The sequence below is a fragment of the Myodes glareolus genome, chromosome 11 (genome assembly GCF_982192425.1).
Source record: "Myodes glareolus chromosome 11, mMyoGla1.1, whole genome shotgun sequence".
Classification (NCBI taxonomy): domain Eukaryota; kingdom Metazoa; phylum Chordata; class Mammalia; order Rodentia; family Cricetidae; genus Myodes; species Myodes glareolus.
Genome location: NC_142036.1, coordinates 83,936,386 through 83,955,236, shown reverse-complemented (window position 1 = coordinate 83,955,236; position 18,851 = coordinate 83,936,386). Strand labels below are relative to the sequence as shown.

General features: G+C 37.1%; 1 protein-coding gene across 9 annotated transcripts in view; it reads left to right on the top strand.

Moving 5' to 3' along the window:
• Window positions 1-18,851, top strand: part of Dgkb (diacylglycerol kinase beta) — a 638,911-nt gene that overhangs the window by 166,681 nt on the left and 453,379 nt on the right. For all 9 annotated transcript variants that reach the window (XM_048415746.3, XM_085697733.2, XM_085697732.2 and 6 more), the window contains 3 exons: window positions 10,454-10,594; window positions 15,495-15,544; window positions 18,708-18,782. In XM_048415746.3, the coding sequence (XP_048271703.2) occupies window positions 10,454-10,594; window positions 15,495-15,544; window positions 18,708-18,782 (266 nt within the window). The remainder of the gene's footprint in view (window positions 1-10,453; window positions 10,595-15,494; window positions 15,545-18,707; window positions 18,783-18,851) is intronic.

The following is an 18,851-nucleotide window of genomic DNA, read 5'->3' as shown; positions in this document are numbered from 1 at the left end:
GTAAAATATATTGGGGTGACTCTCATCAATTAATTGAAAGACATTCATGTAAAGAACTGCAAGACTTTGAAAGAGAAAATTGGAGAAGATATAAGAATATGGAAGGGTCGCCCTTGTTTATGGATTGGTAGGATTAAACTAATTTTCAATGCTAAAATTATTTTTTTTATTTTTTACCTCCAGAGTAAGTTTATGATGTCTTTTTCCATATCATATAGATGGGATGGTGAAATGACTCAGCAAGTGAACCGTTATGTCAAACCTTATGTCCTGAGTTCAAACATCCAGACTCACGTTGTGAAAGAAGGATAGATTCAGAAAGCTATTCTCTGACCTACACATCTATGCTGTAGCATGCACCAGTTCCCCCCAACAAATAAATGTAAGATCTTGAAAAACTCAAAATAAAACAGATATGAAAAACTTAAACAATTAAAATAGGTATTCTCAAGCATTCCATGCCTCAAAGCCCCCTCATAGACTGTTCATTCAGCCCACACACTGCGCATGTGTGCCATATTGCCCATAGAGCTTGTTTTTGGATTATCCATTTCCAATCATTATAATGTATTTTTCTTCTCTTTACTGCACTGTTAAACATAAGTACTTTCAAACATTTGTTATGACCGGCACTATTTAGCCAAGATCACAATTATATTAATTGTTGTCTGTATCTTCTAGCAAGATCCCAAATCCCAGTGTCTAAAATGTTCTAGCAGAAACCTGACAATATTACCTCTGGCTTTTCAAATTCAAGTTCGATGAGTGTGCCTTTGTCAATTATTATTTTCTAAGCAAACTAAAATCCTTGACACCCAAAACATATAAAAGTGGTGTTGTACTGGCTAGCCAGTGGGTGAATAAGAGAAAGAGCACATGGAATCCTAATCACTGCAGACTTCTGGGATACCCTCTTCTGCTACGACCTTAATCTTTGACCCATGCAACATTATTAAGAAAATAATAATGTTATAGTCTTTCTCTGCCTTCCTAATTCTTTGTCGTTCTGTCCCATGGACTCTAAGTCTCTTTTGTAGTCAGCCATTTCTAATGACTAAAGCCTGTTTTGTTCACATAGGACCCTTGTAATTTGTTTGTTTTAATGTAATTTCTTTAGGGACACTTTGAAAATTTTATACAGTCATATAATATACTGGGTTCATAGTCATCCCTCCACTGGCATTTTCTAAATCCTCTCAAATCCACCCCAACATCCCCTCCTCAACTTCCTGTCATCATTTATCATCATCATCATCATCATCATCATCATCATCATCATCATCATCACAACCGCCAATCACCGAGTACAACTAGTGCTGCTATATACACACGTGTGTGCAGCCTTTACTGACATACAATCAACCTTCCAGGAACCACACTCCTAAAATACCTGATTGTGCCTCCCCACAGAGCTGTTAAGCCAGAGGCTAAGTTTCTTCTATTCCCAGATACATATAGAAATTCTAATTGTTTTGACTATGTGCATATCTTGTTCATGATGCTGTGAGCTCATTGTTCTTTTATTTTTTATTCATGATTGCCCTTTGTTTTGAGATAGGTTCTCACTTTGTAGACCAGGCTGGCTCTAAATTATGTAGCTCTGCCTCTCTCTCTGCCTCCTGAGTGCTGGGATCAAAGGTATATGCCACTATGACTGGCTTGCTATGAGTTTATGAGTGTAATGGTCTTGCCATGTCTTAAAGACTTTTTCATGATCGTCCTCCCCTGTCACTCAAAGGCCTGTATGTAACCCAATGACTCTTAAATCCCTCAGTAATCATTACCTTCTAATGACTTACCATTTCTTAATAGCATCACCCGATTGTTACCATGTGCCTTTTGGGGGACAAAGGTCAAGGTCTAAACACAGAACAATTTTAGTAGGAGAGCAAACAAAGGGTAAATATACACAGATAGGAGGAGTGGGGGCAGATGACAAGGAGCTAGACAGGAGACAGACAGCAAAGGCAAAGGCTCAGATTACTTGGAGCTCTGACTTTCTCATGACTTAAGTGGAACTGAGTAAGGATTGCTAGGAATCAATACTGTCCATCCCAGAGTGAATGATTGACTTTGACCTTGCAGGTGAGATAAGGAGATAAACCTTGGCAGGGCCACCATCCTGTGTTGCAAGGAGGGGCCTGTTCATCCTGTCTGCCCGGCTAGCTTACACCTTAAATAATCACACAGAAACTGTATTCATTAAAACACTGCTTGGCCCATTAGCTCTAGTTTCTTAATGACTAATTCTTACATCTTAATTTAACCCATTTCTATTAATCTGTGTGTCGCCACATGACTGTGGCTTACTGGCATCTAACCAGCATCTGTCTCAGGCAGAGGATCCATGGTTTCTCTCTCTCTGCTTCTTGTTTACAGAATTCAGTTCTGTCTTCCCTGTCTACCTAAGTTCTGCCCCATCAGGCCAAGGCAGTTTCTTTATTCTTTAACCAATACAACAACACATAGAAAGAAGGACCTCCTACTCCAATCCTGAGAACTTTTTAAGAGTTTTGAAGAATGAAGAGATAGTAGGAGTAATGGGTGATCAGTGTCTGCCTGGACAGTGCTGATGAACCTAGGGAAGAACAGCAGGAGGGGAGCCAGCATGGAAGCTAAGCCCAGGTGTGGAAGAGATTTGTTCGTCATGCTTAGTTATGACTGTCATTCCATTGAGCCTCGAGATCCACTGCAAGATTTTAAGCCTGAAAATAATCATGCTGCCAGTGATGTGAAAGATGTTATGAGGAATGATGAATCAGAAGAAATGAAAGGTTCAAAGGTTATTTAATATTGAGAGACATAACACATACACATTTGTTCATTTGAAAAGTTAACGTACCTTTTCTTTTCTAAGTATTTCCATTGCTCAACTGGCCAAATAAAAGCTGAAAATTTAGTAATCTGTATCTAGGACTCCTTATTTTCTTCCTAATGTCTATGGACTAAATAGTGCACCTCTTAGATCCTTTACTGAGAGTTAGAAGACAGATATTCTCTCTCTCTAACTCCTTCTCTTCATCTCTCCCCCTCTCTCCCTCTTTCTATTTCTTTCATCAAACAAATATGTTTCAAGTACACAGCTGCAATTCAGACACCTTTAAATTGTGCTTGTCCAGTCTCTTGATCTCTGTTCTCTTAAATGGGTGTAATGAATGTCTCTATTTTACTAGGTATAAAAAGTAAAAAAAAAACCATAATGTATAGAAATCTTTAAAATAAAATTGAATACACTCTATATGATCAATAAATGCCAGCGTATCACCACTATGCTTTGAACAGACTGTATTCTAATATTTTGGTTTGTGCACTTTATGATCAAATTTCTCTTTTAACTTTATTTTTATATAATATTATACATTCTGAAGGAGGAGGAGTCATAAGTTAAAAGGGTTGTATTAGAATTTGCTGGTTATGAGAAAATAGGAAGTATGCTCTCAAATACATAGCAAATAGCAAGAAATAAGGCATCCAACTTGTTTTTTTGGGGGGGAGGCAGGTTCACACTTTGTAGCTAGAACTCATGACCCTCTACCTCATGAGTTCTGGAACTACAGGTCGATAACCCCATAACTAGCTTCAGTCAGTTTTCAGTTATCTATGTGTTTTGCAAGTTGTAGACAAAGACTCCTTTGGGCTTACTGGCCAAACATTATCTGAATCTTCAAACTCAAGATGAAGTGAGAGATTTTGTCTCAAAATATAGAACAAAGAATTTTTAGGAAAACATTGAATGTCACCCTCTGGCTTCTACATTCCTCCTGTAGATGGAAATATGCAATTTTACAGCTACTGACTACTGATAACTACTCAAATTTAAATTAAATAAATCAAAATGTCCATTTTTACTCACTACATTGTATCTTTTCAAAATCCAGATGCAGTTTATGCTATTGAACCAAGAAGAGAAAAATTAGAACATTTTTACCATTGTTGGAGTTTTGTTTGAGACAGGATCTCATGTGACTCAGGGTGGCTCTGAAACTTCCTTTAAAGCTGACGCTTGCCTTGAACCTTTGGTTTTCTAGTTTCCAGCTCTCAAGTTCCTGCTGCAATGGCTGGACAGTAGTGGTGCAGATAGATTTGGATTTTAATGTTTCTGAAGTAAGCCCGAAGTTCAGAATTACATGGCATGTCTTTGCGAGTTGACTCCCATGCAGTTTTGTGACATTACTCACCGAATTTCCACCTTCTCATCTCCCAGATGGAACTATGGTTCAAATAAGACCACTATGAAAAAAATGTTGGACCCACCAGTCCAAGGTCTGTTAGTACCATACCTTCAAAGTGAACTCTGTGCTCCTTCCCACATGTGCCTACACTTCTTACTGTCTGTTGCTTAAGATCTATAATTGGTATTGCTTTCCTATAGATGATAGCAGAGAATGTGTTAGGATTGGTTTAGCCCCAGACACTGCCCAGGGACTGTCCCATGTCTGTCCTCACTCATGAGAATTCAATATATATACATATATATATATATATATATATATATGTGTGTGTGTGTGTGTGTGTGTGTGTCTAATATATATATATATATATAAGAATATATATAAGAATAATAAGGTATATGACTTTAATGTGTCAAGTGTATTTATTTTTGCCTAAGACCATCAGTATTGAAACAATAAATTGCTTTATCAGAGAGATAGATTTCTTATATTGACAGAATAAAACAATAAAAGTATAATTTTAGTGTTTTGTTACCTTGTATATTTAGATATGTATTTAGAATGTACATAAGTTATGATAGTACTGTTGCATATTTCCTTTGAAAAGCTGAAAGAAAGACATAGATATAATGAGGCGTCTGTCATTACCTAAAATTGAATTGTTTGAAACCAATACAAACTTACTTAGTGTTTATTAAAAATCCATGTGCTAACTGGGCCTGCTGTGGCAAGCCTGTGATCTCACTAATCACTTTAGAGATAGAATATGGAGTTTCAGGATTTTCAGGCCTGGTTCAGAAATCCAGCAAGCTGGAGAGTCAGCCTGGGCTGCCTAAGACCTTGTCTCAAACAAAACAAAATGAAAGACTCAAATAAATAAAAATAGTCAAAATAAAACAAATCAAAGAAAACTCATGCTTTAAATACAGAACCTTGAGAGGCTAAGGAGATTGCTCAGATTTTAAGTGCTTGCTTTGAAAGTGTGGGAATTTGAGTTTGATCCCCAGCCCCCCATATTTATAGGCACTGGTGTGTTTGTAACCCCAATAGTGGAGAACCAGAGACAGGAAGATCCTGGGAACTTGGTAGCTAGCCCGTCTAGCTGAATCTGTGAACTTCTGCTGTAGTGAGAATCTCTTTCTCTCAAAGCATACACTAGGAGAAATCAAGGAAGACACGTTATGTCAATTGCTGGATCCCACATGTATATAAACACAAACATTTACATGTATGCACAGACATACAATTCTGAGCCTTGATGTGAAATTAAATGTATTTATTAGGAGCACCATTTGGGGTTGGATGGTAAGTGGTTGGTGCTCACATAGGATGTCTGAAGTTCTGAGTTCCTTGATCCTAAGCAAGAGAATGAAGAAGCAAGTTAAAAAGACAAATCCTTTCAGCCTTTTCTAGAATGTGAAGGTGTCTTGATGAGAACACAATTAAATCCATATTATCACAGACTGTAATAATAGACATCAATTAATTTTACTAATGCTGTTGTTATAATTACAATTCTGAGGAAAGTGTTCATAAGTATATACATATATACACGTGTACATGATGATAATTATGATTGGAAAATATTTTTAAAGTAAAAAATTGTTTATTCCTGATGAAATTAGTGAACTATAATTATGATTCTTACTTTTCTTTTTAAGTACTTTGTTGTGCATTATAACAAATATGCATACAGCAGAGTTATGTAAAAATGTATGAACATACGTAGTATGTGTGTGCACTTGGTTCAGTTTTCTAGTAAAGTATGAAATGTCATAAAAGCGAGGCATGTGGGAGATACTGAAAACTGATATCAATCACAGATATTTAAAGCTAAATGCAATCACTTGTGGCCAAAGAAAAGAGCTTTTGCCCTACCTAGCCTTCATGTCCACTCACAAAGGAAAAAAAACCTGCACTTTTTTTTTAGAGACGTAAATGTCATTGTTGATGAGAATTAGAATTTGGCCTTTGCCTCTTCTTCAGAGGGCTCTACTTATGACACGTGAGGGTCCCTGGCCAAGGGAACAGTCTCACTCCTCTGTTGTCGTCACTGTGTTCAACACTGCTTAATGCAAACTTCTTTAAATGACAGACCTTGCGAAGTCTATGAAGCAGAAGGAAGTATAGGAAGTACCTACAGCTGGATTTAGGGAAACAGAGAAAGGTTAAAGTTTATATTGCAAAAACGTCCTCTGTGAAGAAAGATTGAGACACAATGCTAACTTTCAGACAGTGAAAATATGAAGATGAAGGAAGATATTTTATTGCCTATGCAAGAGTATGTTGGTGTTATAGAGGTCATGGTAACAAGAATAAAACTGTTTGATTAATCACTTTAATTTGGTAAATCACTATAAGTTTATTTAATTCTGAGATAAATAAATAAAGTTATTATCTAGATGATGGAATGTTACTCAATGCAAAAAGAAAGAATTAACTCATAAAAAGACACAGACGAAATTAAACTACATGTTAATAAATGAAAGAAGCTTGCTTTCCTGCTAAATGATATCCAGTTATTATGCTCTAAAATATTTAAATGCAAACATACTTGTTGAGACTTAGAAATGTTATTTTAACTTCAACACGATGGCTATGCCTCAATCTACGGTTATTTCAGTTCTCAGTTGAAACTCTGCATTGATTCCATAATCAGTCTGGGTAATAGGATGCCTGTTCAGTATGTTAGTCAGTGTTTCTATTGCTTTGATAAAATATCATGACCAAAAAGTAAACTGGGAAGAAAAGGGTTTATTTGGCTTAACTTCCATATCACTGTCTATCACTGAAGGAAGCCTAGGCAGGAACTTAAATAGGGCAGAAACCTGGAGGCAAGAACTGGTACAAAGGCCATTGAGGGGTACTGCTTACTGGCTTGCTCCATGTGGCTTGCTCAGCCTGCTTTCTTCTAGAACCCAGGACCAGCAGGCCAGGGGTGGTATAACACCTGCAGGGAGCCAGTCTCTCTCCCACAGATCACTAGTAAAGAAAATGACTTACAGATAGGTGGTAAGGAGGCATTTTCTTAACTGAGCTTTTCTTGATAACTCTAGCTTTTGTATCCAACTAATATAAGACTAGCCAGGACAGTGTTTGGGTACAATGACTGAAGGGCAATGGTAATAGTGAGGATTTACGCATAGTAAGGACGGTATACAGGGTGAGAACTGAGACCTTTATAATGTTTTCCATTAATAAAAGTTTTTACAAATATACATTTAAAACATTAATAATTTCTACTGTCTTTTTTTATCAAAATGATTGTGACAAATGACTTTATCTGAAAAAGGTTTTTTTTCAGAAAGATTTCTTTCTCAGATAAACCTTATGCATCATTACAAAAATACATATTTTACCACCCATATTTGTTATAATTCATCTTTTGGAAACATTTCTTAGTTTTTCAGTGTACAGATTGCATATGTGTACCTATTTTTGCACCTTAAAATATTTAAAATATGATGAGAAGCAAGTGCACAATGAGGCTTTATGTACAAAATGTTACCAACACAAAGAGAGAAATATTTACTTATCATCAAACCAACACAATAATTATATTTTTCTTCAAAAAGTGATGCGAAAAATCTGTAGACACAGAAAGTGGGTAAGTGGTTGCCTGTCTCTGTGTAGATGGAGGCAAGGTAGTGGCCATTGAATGCAGGTATTTTGTACAACAACAAAAATCTAATGATGATGATCAAAATTGTCGCCCAATTCTGTGAACAGGCTAACGCCTTTGAACTGCATATTTTAAATAAGAAGATTGCATGGGAAGTTAAATTTATGTTTATACTAAAGCTGATATTTATCAAAAAGTGATGTGAAATGAAAATGTATATGTATAGAGACTTCCTCACAATATATACTGTACCCTGGGCAGACAAAAAGAAAATGATGTGGCCCTTATCATCTCGAATTGTTCCTTGAATCCAGTATTATGAAAGTAAGTAGTTGACTAGTTGGACTTAACCTGAAAAAATATACAGCTAAACTCCCTTCCACATAAATTAGACAAGGTTTCTTCCCTTCTCCCTTGTTCTATTTGAAAAATTTGTGTTAAAGAGTTAAGATAAATTGAGCTGATTACATCATCAGGACCCCAGCTGAGCATTTGGGAGGAGAGTTAACTCCCCGGCTGGATGACTCATGCCACAGTTTATCACCATAATTCACTGCTATGTTCTGCGAGTCTTCAAGGGCCAGCACCACAGTGTCTTCTACCATAAGTCAGAAGCCCCGATTTCTGCAGCCGGATGAACTTTACATGACCAGTTGTAATTGTTGGGAAGCGGTGAAGTCCTTTTAAAGCTCAATATTACCTTTGATATTCTGCTTCTTTTCAAATAAAAAGGAATATCAGTTCGCACTGGACATGCAGTGATCTTCGTATTATGAAGAAAAATTAATGGAAATGTATAACTCACTGAGAACCTTGATCGAGAATAGGGTTGGCAGATAGTGAAGAGCTGTGTCACAGTAAGAACAGAGAGGAGACAAAGAGTGTCCCACAGAAGGGGCGGTGATCCGGACGTGTGCAGGTCGTCCAATCAGGAGGTTCTCTGATGACATTTTAAGGATGAGTTGAGAAGTAATAATCATGAGACGTTATCACAGAAAATACTTACGTTGTTATGACAGCCACAAATTGTGCTTGTTTGTTTCAATGTTAAGGTAAAAATTCTTTCCCTTGTCTCCATTAGTGTCCTTACAGGAAATTACTGCATAGGTTGGCAGGGTTGAATGAGGAAGATGGACGGTATGGCTGGCGGGGAGACTCTAGGACAGCCATATGCAGAAGCCTGTTTCTCCTCTGTCAAATGATGATAATACAGTCGACCTCACAAGGTTAACTTGAGAATTGAGCGAGACGATGTGTGAAAGCCGCTGTTAGTGATTCCTGCCTGAAATTAGAAACATTCTAAATGAGATTTATTATTAGGGACCTTATCAGTAATGCTAGGCCTGTAGACTCTTTTGTACAGCATTGCATTTGATATTTGAGAACACTAAGACACCCAGATGATATAAGAAGTACAGAAAGAGTCAGAGTTGCAAACAGTATTGTCAGAAAGATATGTGCCAAGGAACACAGCTGGCCAAACTACATTTGCTTCGAAATATCCTTTCCCATAAGTGATGACAGATTCAGAATCCATGAGACACTCAGGCCCCCTAGTCACCCTGATCAAATACTTCTTGACAATGTACACCTTGGTAATAATTGAGATTAACTTCAGGGCTTTTCAGGAGCTCCTTATATGGCTTCCAATACTGCTTTGTGAGATGAAGCTTCTCTGTGAAGAAGCTCCTCTTGCATTGTTATCAGCAGTTGTCAACACATACTTAATTTCTCCACCGTTGTCTTAGAACAGGCCATTCTACAAGGTTATGGAAACAGGGGCCACTGAGATGGTAGCTCAGTACCTAAAAGTCCCTGCTGCTGAGCTTTGTGATCTGAGTTCAGCTTTGGAAGCTGCATGGTAAGAGGAAAGCAACACCTGAAAGTGGTTCTGTGATCTCTACAAGTGTATCGTGACATGTGCACGCACACAAACTGAATCAACGAAATGTAGCTGAAATGTTTTTAACATGAAGATTTTTTTAAAAGAGAGAGTCCCAATGTTTAGATCCAGCTGACTTACAATTTACTAGTCTTTTCATGAACTATATGTATCAAATGAAGGCTATATTGAAATCAAACTACAGTTATATGCACAGTCTTTCCTCGAAATGCCCATCATGATGGTCCTGATTCCTGTTTCTACTATGCTTATTTATACTCATGGTTAATGTGATGTCAGATGGATGTCTTACCTATGGTGCTGGCATATCCTTGCATAAATAATGTATTTTGTGAATGACTACTTACTCTCAGTATATAAATCATGACATGACTCACAGTCTTTTTTTAGTATCTTAAGAAAGGACAATTCTTCCTTTCTTTCAAGTAAATTTTATTTGTTCTGTCTGGCAGAGACAGGAAGACAGTAAATATTTTCCTTCTATGGTAACTCTTTACATCTTCCCACACTCCCTGGGCAATGCTAAGTTGACTTTAACATCCTACACTGGTAGACTCTGTTCTGTTTGCTCTGTTAACAGCACACAGGGAATGATAATATATTGGCGTTTGAGTGCATTTGATTATTTTGTATTTAAGTAATAAATATATGTACATATATGAATGTTCATGATATCTAGTATTATTTCCTTTAGACATTACATAATTTGGAGCGCGGTGAACATTTTACATATATGAATATAAATGTATTTTTCAGGTCTGAGAATGAATAAGGGTGCCATCACCCCTCCTCGCTCTTCCCCAGCGAACACGTGCTCCCCAGAGGTCATCCACCTCAAGGACATTGTCTGCTATCTGTCTCTCCTTGAAAGAGGACGACCTGAAGACAAGCTTGAGTGTAGGTTTGGTAATTGTGTTTATTGGGGGACTGTGTGCTGATGTAATTATAACTGCCTAAATTGTTTTTTTCACCTAAATGAGCTCAACAATGAAAAGTAATACCTTTGCTTAGAGCCAAGCAATCAAAAAGTTACTCTTAAATTTAACTGAAAATGCATCTTAATTGAAATTCTGAAACATTATATTTTGTTAAGAAATATTGAAGTGTGGTTATTATGATGTGATATTCTATTTCTGATAATTTATTTGTTTGATAATTCTATTTGTTTCCATGAACTTTGTAAACTTGTCTATTATATGGCTCCTAAGTGTTTTCTACTGGGCTCTTTTGAATTAGCAAGAAGCAAGTGGAAACTTTGAACTGTTCAAATGTTCTAGCAAATGCCATATCCCAAATTCTTGTTATCTGAGGAGGACTTCCCTATCCCTCTACTGCACGTGAATGTGCCCCCACCCACACACACATGCACACACACACACACACACACACACACACACAAAGTCAAACACACACACACATGCCTTATACTCTTCTCCATGGCGACCCCCCTTCGACATCGTATTAACACTCTCTTCCCCTTCGACATCACATTAACACTCTCTTTGGCAGAGAACAGTTCCTCATATGTCTCATATATAGGACTTGGTCTTATATACTATAAATAATTAAACAGCGTATTCCTTTCTTGCACAGTATGAGAGATAGGAACTCCTTTCTAAGCACCCAGTGAACACTCTTTAGTTAAACGGCAGTGACTGAGCTCTCTCTGGTGGCCAAATCTACACAGTGCAATGAATACTCTTCAAACACTGACTCCCAACCGATCAGGTATAACGTGGTCTCTGTGCAAAGCTCATTACAACTAGAGAAGCTGCTCCATACTCAGGTTAACTGGATTATATTAAAGATCATTAAAATTTTACTACGGATATGATAGTGAAGATAGTAAAACCAAACCAGTATTTCTTTAAAAATTTAACATACTCTAATGTATTAAGATTATAGTTACAAAGCAGTTTAGTTAAATTTAATAGTAACGTTTTGATATTTCTCACAAGTAAATCATTTATATGCTTACTTAGGAGTCACACCAGCTTAGGTTATGAATAAACCATATGAATAGTATTCTTTAAATGTGTATTTATTATTCATAAACATTGAATACTTGCATTTCAAGATTTATTTTGTATTCCTAAGAACATGTAGAAATCTCTTTCATTCCAAAGTAAACAGTGAATGTCTACTGAAGTGCCAGCCAACAGGAAAGTTTGCTCAGGTGTTTTCATTGCCATGTTTGGGATGACGATGAAGAAAAATATTTTTTTCCAGATCTGAAAATTAATGAAGGCACCATCCATCTCCTCCATATAGGACTTTGGCCCTGGCCTTGTATTATCTGTAAGCCAACTAGAAGAACATTGCTTTTCTTTTGGATCCATAAGAATCATGCTTCCTGGTTCAGTTCTTAATGTCGTATGTCCTTTGCCCACAATCGCAGGCAGAACATCCACACATTCTGAAAATCTGATGAATCTAATAAAACGGATCTGCTGTTCACTCTGCTTAAGAGACGTTCTCTTCTTTGAGTTTCCCAGCTCTGTCTTGGGACTACAGCTGACTCGGCATCATTTTCCTCATTTTCTAATTATGCCTTCAGACTGCTGCAAACTAACCCCTGTGCCCTGGTGGTGTTGCACTTTTTATCAGACTAATCAAAGAACACTCTTGCTTCTGACTTCCTGACTTCAGAGCAATCACTGTGAATATATATCAAGATAGTCAGGAATTTTGAGCTTTTACTTTTTCCTTTTAAATGTCTGATATTTTCTCACATCAGTGAATCAAATCTACCCTTCATCCAGTTCCTTAGCAACTTATGTGTTTTAATCTGTCTTCATTTGCACATTTACAAATTCCTAATATTCTTCTACTATGTTGGTTCCTAGAATTATTTACAATAAGATTTACATCATAGTGTCTAATGAACTACATAGTTAATCCAAAAGAGTGATGTGTATTAAACATAGCATGAACCGGAACTGAAAAATAGAAAAGGAAGTTAAGAAGGACCGGAAGTGGACGTGACGAAGAAACAAAAATACTTACTCGTGAGGGAGATAACTGAATCTGCATCTTTCTTTGACATAGTTTACCAAATTGAATGTAGACATCTGGGTTTAGGTCAGATGTTCCCACACAATTACCCAAAAGAATCAGTTGCAGGCCCTGTAGACACAATTTACTGTGTACTCCAGGCTGTAAAACCTGACAATTAGGTAATTTTTCCATTGTATTGGATTTCAAATTTTTCTAGGCAGTCAATTTTTTTTAACTTCTGCCTTAAAGAATTAGTATTGGGCATTGGAAAGTGGGTAACTGAAAATTGTATATTGAAGAGTTTCCAAATTAAATATCATTAAATGTATGCTTTCTTTCTGTCTAAGAAATTGAGCATCATTATGTTTTCATATCAGTAACATATCATGGAAGGTACAAAGACATAGTTTGTGTTGTAAGACATTCAACAAAAAGCAAGGACAGACATTTTCAAAATTTATGGAAGTGGAAAAGTTTTAGAAAAATAGAAATTTTCTCATCTTACATAACATGACTCTGCTCTGACCTTTTATCTAAATTCAAGTGTGGGCACATAACTGTTGCTACGTAAAGTAAAATGACATGGTTATAAAAATAGAAAAAAAGTGGGCTAACTCAGCTCAAAGGTTCATAGCAAGTCCCCACCCTTGAACTATATCAAGTTGACAGAATAATCTGAATATTGGGTTTATTTTATTCTGGCACAGAAACATCTGTAAATCTATACTGGTTTATCTTCACTTTAACATATTAACAAGCAAGAGTATTACTAATATTTAAGGTTCAAGAGTTCTTTCACCATTATTATTTAGAAAGATGATTTTGAAAGGGAAAGTCTTCAAAGACTTCACAGGCTGAATAACTCCTGATTTCCATGGAGCTGGTGTCTGCATCACCCTTAGCTGATGAATTTTCTCCCTCACTTTTCGAATTCTCAATGGTAAAGTTTGCTTGAACATGTTTGATCTTTCTACCTTTTCACTGACAGCCGCTCCCCTTCCTGAATGATGCCTGCCACACTCTCTGCAACCATTATTTGAATGTTGCACTTCGAAGGCAGAGTTTCCAACTCTTGATTGCATTTAGTTCCTTTTTTCACCTTTCCTTCTTTTATTCGTTCCACATCTGAGATGTATTTTGGGAGACGTTTTCTCTTGTTTTCCTGATATTTCTTAATTTCATAAAGATTATACTTGCACCGAGGAGGAGTTTTCAATGCTCCTATTCTTATTCCTAGAGTGAAATTTTTCTTATTGGGTCTCTTTGGCTTACCTGCCACTGGTCAGAAAACAGCAACAAGTTTGAACCATTTGAGTTGGTTTTACAGGCATTTTAAGCAAAGCCACGGTGTCCCTACTGCTGAAGTAAAGCTGGACTTAGCTTGACTCACCTACGTATGTGTGACTCTTCTCTGGGTAATCTGTGACTTCTTTTCACATATGAAAATATTTTTAGTATTTTCTACTATACTAGAAACTCTTAGATGCTCTGTGTCTATATTGTGGAAGGCCTTTTTTCCTTTAAGTTTTACTATTTTATTCTCAGTTGTTGGATATTTGAGGTCGATCAATATTTAACACTGTTAAAGAATTTAAAATTTAGCCAACCTCAATTCAGTACATACACATTTCTTCCAGCTTTATACTTTAAAGCTTGTTTTCCTATTATAAAAGAATGCAGATTTATAATTTGATGACACTTGAAAACATATATTGATGTACAGAGTAATTTTGCATCTTCTGTGGATTATGTCTTGGTGGAATTCTGTAACCAATAACGTCAAAAATTATTACAGTGATACACACTCTCCAAGTTACCAATGTCACTGTAAACATGCAGAACTCAGATATCAGATCCTTCAGGAAATTATGAAACTCAACATAAACCCTCACTTCCACTCCTCTGTTTTTACAGCTGTGTCCTTCCCCCGTCTGTTTACCTCAAGATGACACCTGCATCCTCTTCCATGGCCTCCTTGGAATCCGTGAATTATACAAGGGAGACCCCAGGCCTTAGACTCCTGTTCTGCTTTCCATAGCTCACCAGGAGAGTCTGTGTTCTGAATATCTGTACTTAATTAGTTTAAAAGTGAGGTACCAGTGAAGCCTGCCTGTATGTCCAACCCAAGATACCAAAATGGTCATGCTAATGGTGTGTGTTTAGGAGCTGAGATCCCCCACCAGAAAGAACTTTTATTATAAACTTCTGCTTCCTTTCTCACATGCTTTGTGATAAATCATAATCGTGGCTTGGATTTACATAGTGGACTCTAGCTTCTGGGGTGTACCTATGAGTCCCATTTCCGTTGACTGTCACAGCAAAAGTGAGTCCAGTGGAAGCCAATTCAAATGTTAGGCAGAGGAAATTGTTCCATGGATTCTAAATTTTAACTGATTTATGAAATTCAAAAATCAATTCTAAATTAGTTGTTTTTCCTCCTCAACACTGCCCTTCAGTAACCAGATGCTGAATATTTCAAATTCTCCTTCATGTCTGAATTCACAAGTAAGGCTAAAAACTCAAACTTAAGCAAATAATCTTTTTATTCACTAACTAATTTTCTCCAGATATGAACAAAATTTTGTAAACTTAGTATCTGAGATCCAATATTTTCATTTACCAATTAATTCACTTTTGGTTTAGCAAAATCAAACACACAAAAAACTCAAAAATAAAGGCTTTGAGCAGGGGAATTGAAGGATTTGTGTTAAACAGAAACTTAATTTTGAGAAATGTACCTTAAACCAACATGACCTTTCTCATCGCTAATCTTTCTTTATCTTCATGTCTTTTATTCCAGTTATGTTTCGTCTCTATGACACAGACGGAAATGGCTTCCTGGACAGCTCGGTAATTTTTTTCAAACTTCTCAGAAAATTGCTAAGTGGCTTTTTGTTTTGTTTTGAAAGAAGCAATAAGTAAGTTCATAGCTTTCACCAGAGATGGCACACACCAGAGGACTGCTCACATGGCGATTTTGTCACCTGAGCAGACGGGATTGTGGGCATTTTATCCAATGGCTTTGAAACCATATGACATTAGTTTTGCATTAAGCTTAGGAAACAAGGAGAATTTTAGCCTTAGGAACAAAACAGGCCAGAGCTGAAACTGTGACCTAGAAAAGGAGAAAAGTGATCTGTAAGGTTCACCTCTAAGAAAAACAAGTATTGAGTAAAGCATATAGAATCTAAATAGATCGTGAAACTGATTTACTGTTCCTCTTAAAGTAATCTTACTCAAATGCAGTGATGCTAGCTTATAACTTGATGTGAGAAATCTCTTTTGACGAGGCCTCATCTAATTCTGAGTGAAGGTTTCATTCCATGGCTTAAGCCAGACAAAGTAATGAAAGGGAAAGCATCTATCTGAATGATAACCTGAAAAGTGTACTGAAATGTTTATTTCATTTGTAATGTGTGGGGATCAGTGGCAGCGCTCAGAGAAGTGGAAACGAGACATCCAGCGTGCACATCCGTACTGCATGTTGTACTCAATTCTGTTCTACATTTGCTGATAATACAGTTTGTGTCTCTGGGAAAACTGTGAGCAGTAATAAAAGAATTAATGCTTGAGTTGGCTTAGGCATTTCCACGTGTGTGGGTGCATCGGACTCTGTCCTGGTGGCGGTGCTGAAGCCTGAACCCAGGGAAGCATGGAATAACACATTCAGCTCTGACTTTGTGAGGGACAAGCACCCAAACTGATGACATGGGTCATCAAAGGCTTCTCTGTGCATCTGACAGAACTTGCCGTGGCTCAGATAGACCGACGTGTTTACTGAACTGACTTGTGTATATGTTTATGATGCTACTGTGAGGGTGTAAATTTCAAAGGACAGCTTGCGGGCTTTAGCTCTTTCTTCCACCAGTGCAGGCAGTCAAGCCGGGTGGCAGAAGCCTTAACCTGCTGGGCCACATAGGCTTTTACAAGGATAGTAGAGATGTTCGCCTTGTCTTTCTATAGCTCCAAGTAGAACAATTGCATCCTTGTTTCTCCAGAGGGAAGGAGCTCCATCATGAATTGATGCTGTGATTCAGGGACATCTCAGGTTTAAAGCCAGGCTTCCCCTGTTCTGTGTATTAATCTACACACAGAAAAACCAACACACAGAAAGAGCTTGCTCATCTCTTCTGGTGCCGTTTCACAGAAAGGCGTTTAGGTTTCTTGTAGATGTTTTAAAATATTTATTGTATCATTCATGTCTGCAACGATGCAAATTATATTCTAATACATCTAATGCAGATTTGTTTTATGCAATGTTTCTTTTTAATTAAATTGAAATGATATGTCTTAACTAGGCTTTTAGCCATGGGTTGGCAGCAGATTCAAAAATTCAGTCAAGTGCTTTTTTTCCCCCTGGATTCTGGCCATTTTAAGGGAACATATGTAGTGATTGCCGCAAACACTTCTAACTAGATGCCCGATATGAAACACTGACTAGAGACTCAATGGATTTGTCCATGATTAGTTCTTAGTTTTTATATTCTTTGTCGTGTAAATTAAAGGTCAAGCTATAATCCCCAGGGTTTTTTTTACTCAGTATATTCCTTCCTTTAATATCTGTTTAAATTTTCTCTTTATAATTTTACATTGATGTATTAAAGATAGAACAGCTCACCTTTTAGAAAAAGAAAAGAAAGAGCATGGTTGCATTGAATGCTGACCGTGTCTCACGTGTTATTTTCAACACTCTGGTGATGTGATGAATGGACTTCCTATGATAGCACATGTTATCCTTGTAGACTGTTGTAGTAATCATGAATGTGGTTATGTGAGGGTGTCCATTTCCCTGGTTAAGAGACTATCGAAGAGAGAACAAATGATGTCTCTAACTTACATGCCGATATCCTGGTATATGAACCACAGGTTTTGTTCATTGATTCGGAAGCTTTAACTCATCCACAGCATTGAACAAAGGTGCAATGGGTGAGATTTTAGTAATTCCCACCAAATTGTTAGAAGGTGTTGGATGGTATCAATCTCCAAATCAATCTACTTATATTATATTTTCTGTGACATTTCTCATATGACATATTTGTTAGTTGTATTTTCTCTGGGAATAGTGTGGCTCTCATTCATTTCTCAGGGAGTCTCTTTGGTCCCCATGAGACAACTTCCTCTTTCCATATTACTGTCTATATCTCATGAACTGTGACCAAATGTGATGGTATTTCAGCAGAAAAAATTTGATTTTATATAGTTTCAAGTTTCATCTTTATAAAATTTTGTATTTCAAATAAAAACAAATACCACTTTTGAAGTAATAAAATTTCTGTATTATAAATAAATAGTTATCTTACAAACTATGTAGTTGTTTATCTGGAGATAGCTGGGAAAAAGCTTTAGGTACAGTCACTTAAAAATAATTCAAACTCGTTCAGCCAAGTCATCTGTGTTCACTAGCAGCTCTCCCAAGAGCTGAGATTAAGACAGAGTTAAACTGTAACTTGATCTTCTCAGCAAATAAACTCTGCATATGCTTAACCCCCAAACCTTGACCTCAAAACACCCTGTGTGAAGTATCCTGAGAAGTGGTCGGCACAGTCCGTATATGCTCTCAGTGCATGAAAATAAAAATAAACCCCTCAGCTGTCTGCCCACCTTCCAGCCCTCAGGACTTCTGGTGTCTTAAAACACCCTAGAAAACACACATGTTCCAACTTTCAGGAAAGCTTGGCTAGATGAAAGCCCAGCTTGGTATTGTGGCGCCCTCTCCTGGTGAAGGCTTCAACTACCGAGGACAGATTTTTAAGTTCCCCTTTTCCGTACACAAGTTATAAGAATCTATAATAATTAATACAATTTAAACTTAGCTACTCTTTTCTATGTTGTTAAAAGATAACCTAAATAACTTCTATGTATGTATATATGGTTTTTGACAAATTGATCTTATAACTATTTCAACTTTTGTACTGACTGAACAAAAAACGTTCTCCATCCGTGGTTAACCAGTTCTTTTCTCTCTGTCTCCCCCTCCCCTCATGTGCGCCCTTCCCTCTTGCACCTGTTCTAGGAACTGGAAAACATCATTAGCCAGATGATGCACGTGGCAGAGTACCTGGAATGGGATGTCACCGAACTGAACCCGGTAGGCACATGAATGAGTGAAGGACTGGCTAATCTGTGCATGCTCTCGTTCGTTTTCTGTATTTCTGAT